A 7,162-nucleotide genomic window follows, 5' to 3' on the forward strand; every position below is an offset into this window, starting at 1 on the left:
CTGTACCCGTCTCCCTCTGCCCCTCCCCTGCTCATGCTCCTGCTCTCTAAAGAAAAAAAAGAGGGGCGCCTGGGTGGCTTAGTCGGTTAAGCGTCCGACTTTCGCTTAGGTCATGATCTCACGGTTCGTGGGTTCGAGCCCCGCGTCGGGCTCTGTGCTGACTGTCAGCTCAGAGCCTGGAGCCTGNGTCTGTGTCTCCCTCTCTCTCTGACCCTCCCCTGCTCACGCTGTCTCTCTCTCTCTCTCTCCTAGAAATAAATAAAACATTAAAAAAAAAAAAAAAAAAAAGAAAAAAGAAGATACCCAAAGGTCTTCAACCAAAGCCCTGTGAGATAAAAAGCTGCTGCTTTTGTCTGTTGTTTTTAAGTTTCTTCCTTCCAGGAACTTAGGAGGGCTCACCCCAAAATAATATTGGCTATCTTCATGCTTCTAGGAAATTAAAATCTTCTGATCTTAAACCTAAACACCATTTTATGGTTTACATACCATTTTATTAAAAAAAATATATATCAACATGAAGCTCAGGCAGGCCTTGTGGGCCTTAGACAAATGAGATCAAATCACAGGGCATGTCTCAGGCTTGTCACGGTGCTGTGTGGCACAGCTCCCGCACACGCTCTGCTTACAGCCACACCTGCATATTTCCACGCTTTCCCCCCCCGGTTCACGGTGTGAAATCTTGGGTCATTACTGCTGTATCATTTGTCAGGTATTTAAATGAATCAATGAGGCACTATTTCCTTTCTCGTAAAAGTAGGGACAGCGTGACTTAGCTCAAGGGTTGTTTTGGAGAGCAAACAAAATAATGCACGAAAAGCAGCCAGCTCGATGCCTAACAGATGTGAGGCCCCGGGCCCATGCTGTTCCATGCGTAAGAACCTCAATCCTCCCAGTACCAATGGCCACAGGAAATGATAAACTTTCAGAGAGTGGGCACAGGCAAATTTTATTTCTACGGTAGAAGCGTTTATTCTGGCTATAGAAAAATAACAGTATTTCGAAGTCAAGGTAACGAAGCAGAAGTGTATTTTTTCCTTCTGTGTCCTTACTGTAACATCACATAGCGTTTCAAGACATTCTGAAATTAACAGGGAACAAAGGCAGAATCAAGATAGTACCTGTCAACAGAAGACATGTGTTAAAGCTACATTATCAGCCCTGGAAACCAGAAAATACAAAGTGATCTCGTGCAGTGATTCTCAGCGTTGGTGTGCGTTAGAATCACCCGCATGGTGGGAAAAGAACCTTCAGGAGACTGAAGGCAAGTCACCAGGCTACGCCGGCCCTTGGTCTCAGAAGAGATGCAATCTGCTCCCGCGGGAGGGGCGCAGACCAGGCTCACCACAGGACGAGACCAGACTCTCACGCCCTGCTCCTTCTCGGAGCCCCCGATTCAGGAAGAGCCATGGATGCTCTCACGACCTGTAGAGACCAGGTCAGACAGTGGGTGCAAGGGCTTCCCTGGTTCGTTCACACACAGCTACGACCGTCACCAGCACCCCATCGGAGACAGACGACTCTCTCTCCCCACCCCCACTCCCCCACAGCTGCGAGTACTTATTTAAAAAATAACCCTTATTGATTTCAAGCTCGTGGACTACTAGTACCATTTTTATGTATCGGTACCGTTTTTACTAGCTTCAACCATTCACTTATATTAAAATTTCAGTACATGGTTGAAATCACAATTTTTCTATCTAAACTAAAATCACGAATTCAAAGAAAAAAGGGAACTAAGCCTTAAACAGTGTGTGCTGCTTCTAAAGCGTCAACAGCCAGATGAATGAACTGAGGCTCCCTGTAGCATGTTGGGAGTCTCAGGTGATAGACGGAAACCCGGGAAGAAACACTAATAATTGTCGTCACTTCCCGTGTTCCATACACCACACAGTTATGTCACATAGTTAAAGTCTGTGGCCATTTAAGTAACTACCCACTTAAATATGTGAGGTCCTAATATTCTGGAACTGTAACCAAAGCTAGAGAGGTGCTCGTCAGCCTCAGCAACACTGACATTTCGTGTTGGAGAAGTCTTTTCTGGGTTTCTGGGCGCCCGTCCTATGCACGGCAGGAGGAGGAGGGCACCCTGGCCCCCAACCCACCAACCAAACGTCTCCGGGGGGTCAAGGTCTGGATCCACCCCCACCCCGATGTGGAGAAGCACGGACCTAGAACCTCACAGACATAACTAAACCCGCGTGCACAGATCACACAGGACGCCATGGAATTTTCCTCAGCAGATACGGCAGATGACGGCCCCTGCCCTGCTGTGTGTGCCGGGCACGCGGCTCACAGCACAGATGATGGACAGCTGGCGCCTACAGTCACCCGCACGGACCCACCTCTGGCCTCTTGGAAACACGGACGTTCAAGAGGGAAAAACAGTTCATCCAAGTTAGAAGGAAACCTACGGTTCACAGGCCTCTGCTGAGCGGGGACCGTGCTCAGTCACTGCAAGTGTCCCTCCTTCTGGATCCGCAGTCTCTCCTTCTCCACCTGTAAGCGCTCCTTCTCGATCTGCAGCTTCTCCGACTCAAATTTCAAGAACTGCAGCCGCTCCTTCTCGAGCTGCAGCCGCTCCCTCTCGAGCTTCAGCCTCTCCGTCTCCAGGTCCTGTGGCTGCGGCCCGGGCTTCTCGCCCAGGCCTGGCTCGCCGTCCGCGGGCGGCTTCTCAGAGCTCACGATCTGCAGCCTCAGCCTCTCCCTGTCGACGTGCAGCCGCTCGCGCTCCAGCTGCAGCCGCTCGCGCTCCAGCCGCAGCCTCTCAGCCTCCAAGTCCAGGCGCCGCTGCTCCAGCTCCAGCTTCTGCTTCTCCAGGGTGACCAGCACGTGCGGCTCGTCGTAGGCAGGCCGCGCCGGCGTGGAGTTCAGGGTGAAGAACTCCTCGATGTGGGGGAAGTCGGGCAGGTCGCTCTCCCTCCTGGAGTCCGGGATGACCGAGGACAGCATCTCTTCCTCTTCCTCGATCTCGAACTAGAAGGACAGAGCACTTTTCAGGATGCATTTCTGCTTCACGCTCCCAATGCGTCTAAACGCTTCTTTAAAGCTTTCTGCACCGTGTGAGCGCAGACAACCACCGGGGTTTTCAAAGATATTTACAAAGACCTGCCTGTTGTCACTAATACAGGTGACCCTTCACCGACGTGGGCTTGAGCTGTGTGGGTCCACTCACACGTATGTTTCCTCGCTCAGTACGGTGTGTGCTGGAAATGAATCTTCTCTCACAACTTTCTTACTATTTTCTATAGCTTCCTTCGTGTTAAGAATACCACATACAATACATATAACATACAGATGACACGTTAATCGACTGTTAGGTTACTGATAAGCCTCCCGATCAACAGCAGGCTGTCAGCAGTTAATTCTGGGGAGTCACAGCTGCTGCAGGGATGGTGGATTGTGCGGAGAGCCAGCACCCCTACCCGCCCTCGTTCTTCAGGCATGTGTGTAATTAAGAGAAGGATATGTGGGTTAAAAGAGAGATTCACGACCTGAACAAAGGAGACCCGGAATGACTTGGTTACGTCAAACTTGTGAGTTAGCTTGAAAGCCGGGATCTCTACCGTTCCTGGGCTGTGCTAACCTCCCACATCAGAACTGAGGGACTAAAAGGACAAAGAGGGTTCACAGGAGGCCAGTACTTACTTCAGGGCTCTGGGGGTCTCTTTCCTCCTCTTCCACTTTGACCTCAGTTAAGGATCCGCCTGCATCCCTGAAATCTGCCACATTCTGCCAGTCAAAGTTGGGCTCATTCCGGAATGCAATCTTGTCATCCATCTCCTCGGTGAGCGAGTCGTCTAAATCAGAGGTGGGAAGGGGAAACCCCGAGCCGACCAGCTTAAGGTTTGCCTTCATCCGCTTTCTCTTCATAAGCGCCCGCCAGTCCAGGTACCTTCTCTTCACCTCCGTCCCTGTCCTCTGCTCCCCTTCCCCCACGGCGTTCACACACTGCGCAATCTCCTCCCACGCCATCCGCTTCATCACGTTGATGGTTGTGTTGAGCTGCTTGGAAAAAATGACTTCTTTGCGTTTTGTAATTTCTTTCAAGAGGGTCTGAGTTTCTTGAACACTGAAATTGCTTTTTCGCTTCCTTTTCAGCTGCTTCATTTTCGTAACCTAAGCGTGGCGTTCTCACAGGAAGAGAAGGTGGGAAAGGCTGAGAAATGCTGCAAAGTACAAAACTCAAGGGCAGTCCCTTCTTGGCACTTGGTTTAAATCCGCGTTCTCCCACTCATCTGCTAGCACAGGCAGGCTGGACAATGACTGAAGAGAAAAAAGTAAACAATCAACTGCCAACTGTGCAACGTACCTCGACCCAGGAAGCTGGACACACACCTGGAAACACAGCTTAAAGCTGCCCAGTCGTCTGCCTCTGGGGGTGTCCCCCTGTCCCTGGCCGCTCGCCCCCGGGCCACTCCTTGGCCTCCTCACTGCCGGCTCACACTCTTGGCTCACTCGCTCTCCTCCACCCCCGGTTACTTCTTTCTCCGACCACAATGGCCTTTCAGTCACCCCGCCCCCCACTCGGAGCGTCTGCACACGCGGTCCCCGCGGCCTAGGAAATGGGTACCTGACAAAAATTACGCGCATGTTTGCACATTCGATCCCAGGTCAGTTTAGTGAACATTTTAGAACACTTGTAATGATAATGGATCACATTTAATTAGCACTCAGGCCCAACATTCCTTATGTAATTAAAGCCATCACATGCACTGCCCCAGTACTCAGCTTTCCTCTAGAGGCGACTTACCAGGTACTAGATTTATAAACTAGGTTTATTTCTAAAAATACTTTTATATGCCTTTTTACAAGTGATGTAATATTTTTGCTTATATATATATAAAACCTACCTTCATATACACCTTATTTTTTATATGCTTATAAAAAAGAACTGAAGCAAACTGATTTACACATTAAGCCAGCCCAAAGATGCTTCTCCTTAGTACCTATGTTGCAGCACACACTTCAGAGAATTACTCCAGTGAAAACTTGGCTTTTTGCCTTCCTGTACCATTGGTCCAGCACCAGGAGGATCTGGGAGAAGGGTCTGGAGCCCGTTGGCTCCAAAGGCCGTTATCTTCAACACCTAACACTGTGCTCACAAACAGAAGGCACAAACACAACTTAAAATAAGGTGATTAGGGGATGGGAAAGGTTACAAAGGGAAAGAAAAAGTAACTCAAGGAAGGTAAGCTAAAACTTACCTTCAGCCAAAGCTGAAACACTTCTACGGGCAAAGAGTATATTGAAAAGAAAAAGGCAGCCCTAGTCAATATGGGCAAGCAGCAGTTTGTAAAATTAAGTGAAGCCTTTCGATAAACTACTCATTCTCTCTCTATGCGGAAAACACAAAAACCTAACAAGGTCTACAAAACGGTAAAAAAGAAAATTTTAGGTAAAAGTGCTATTTTGCTACTATAGTCTGAGTAGGTTATCAAAGACACATTTTTGATATGGAATCAGGAAGTTAGATATTCTTAAAAACACAACAGAGTGCTAAAATAATATCAAATTCCCTATCATGTTAAATACAATATATTGATAGGACTTTTTGTTTCAAAAGATAATGTTTCAGACCATTTAAATACGTTCTTCAACCATTTTAAAAATGCTATCACATTTTTAAGGGTAAAGCATTGTAAAAACACAAATATCCATCAATAGATTAGATGAATAAACCGGATCACAGCCGCATAATGGGGTGTTTAGAATAAAAGCTATATAAGAGTAGGAATATGACTTAGCACAATATTCCTGTGGAAGTGTAGCTTAGATCTCCAGACACAGCTTAATTGTGTGAAAACCTCTGACACCTCTGATTAATGTAAGAAAGTACCAAAATCAGTTGAAATTTGCACCTGAGTTGAAATGTGGTAGGTACCTTTGCATGGATAAAAACTAAGCTGTGTTTCCAGGATTTTTTTTTCTGTTCTCCTTTGCATTTTGATTCTCACAGCTTGGATTTCTATCATGTGCTACCTAATAATGTACTCAAACATTTACTGAGTTCCCACTATGTGCCAGGCACCAACTCTTGGTGCTGGGGAGAGAGAACCACTTCCTAAAACGTGCAGAGATGCCATTTCAGGTGGCCGGCATCTGTTAGACTGGTTCTGTTCCCTGTCTTTGCAGAAGGGAAAAGCGGCAGCTCTTCCAAGCCCTGGCGCGGAGAGCCGTCTTCCTGAAGCGGCAGCTCACCGTCTCTCCGGCCGGCGGGAAAGCTACAGCGGTTCGCTTCCCTCATACCTGGGGGGATGACGTACCGCCAAAAGCATATTAAAACGGGTTTTTTTTTCTTCAAGGACACTCGAGAAAGAAGTTACTAACACTACGCGAGAAGGCAAAACTAAGAGCTCTGAGGACATTCAGGCAGTCAATTCTAGGTACAAACTTTTTTTTTTGGTAAATTCATTAGGTGGTTCAAGGGAAAAGAAGAAAACATCACAAACTACATCAACTCCCCCAAGTTCCCCGGCTCCCCGCGCCCACAAAGTCTTCTGGGAAATTCCCTTCCCGGCTGAGCTGACGCTCCCGTCTCAGAGTCGTGCTGGGCAGTGGGCACCTGCGGGTGTCTTGAGGGCCACCTGTTCTCCGAGCGGGTACACGCGCTTCTCGGTGTCCCCGCCGCGCTCTCGGGTGGGGGGGCCAGGACTCGGGGCGGGCGCGGGGCGGGAGGAGGCCCACCCGGGGGAGGTGGCCGGGCCCCGCCGCCGCACCTGCCACCTGCGTGTGGACGTCGGAGCCCCGACTAGCGCGCCGACGCGGCGGACACGGCCCTCCCCACGCTCCGCCCGCACTGGTGCTCCCCGCGCCCCGCTACAGCGCACCCCAGGGCGAAGCCAGCCGCGCAGGGACGGCCACCTGCCGCCGGGCTCCTCCCCGTCACCAGGGCACCCACCGTGCGCGGCGCCGCCGCCGCCTCCGGGGCAGAACCGCTCACCTGCGACCCCAGCGGCACCTCCACCCGGTCTCCTCTCACGGGACTAGAGGGGAGGAAAAAAAGATGCCTCCCTGACTCCCCGCCCACCAGCTTCGCCCGCCTCCTGCCGCCACCCGTTGGGTGACACGGCTGCCACCCGTGAGAGACGTCTCCTCCATTGGTCCAGAGGGTAGAGCCATTCTGGCTGAGGGCCCGCCCCAGGTCTGGCCTCACAATGGGAAG

The 7,162-nt window shown here is 50.2% G+C and overlaps 1 protein-coding gene across 6 annotated transcripts; it reads right to left on the bottom strand.

The window, feature by feature from the left end:
* Positions 1-925: 925 nt before the first annotated feature.
* On the bottom strand, positions 926-7,097 carry MSANTD4 (Myb/SANT DNA binding domain containing 4 with coiled-coils). Of its 6 annotated transcripts, none has more exons than XM_039250634.1 (4): positions 6,899-7,097; positions 3,646-4,263; positions 2,412-2,973; positions 926-1,118 (listed from the first exon to the last, which is right to left on the bottom strand). In XM_039250634.1, the coding sequence occupies exons 2-3, from the start codon at positions 4,105-4,107 to the stop codon at positions 2,449-2,451; spliced, it is 987 nt and encodes a 328-aa protein (XP_039106565.1). In that variant the 5' UTR covers positions 4,108-4,263; positions 6,899-7,097; the 3' UTR covers positions 926-1,118; positions 2,412-2,448. The 6 variants fall into 6 exon arrangements, with proteins under 6 accessions (XP_039106565.1, XP_039106564.1, XP_039106561.1 ...); XM_039250633.1 differs by adding an exon at positions 4,947-5,092 and having other exon boundaries at positions 926-2,973; positions 6,941-7,096; XM_039250630.1 differs by having other exon boundaries at positions 926-2,973; positions 6,941-7,096.
* Between the last annotated feature and the right edge of the window lie 65 nt (positions 7,098-7,162).

Source organism: Hyaena hyaena, unplaced genomic scaffold (genome assembly GCF_003009895.1).
Source record: "Hyaena hyaena isolate Hyena2069 unplaced genomic scaffold, ASM300989v1 scaffold_376, whole genome shotgun sequence".
NCBI classification, from domain to species: domain Eukaryota; kingdom Metazoa; phylum Chordata; class Mammalia; order Carnivora; family Hyaenidae; genus Hyaena; species Hyaena hyaena.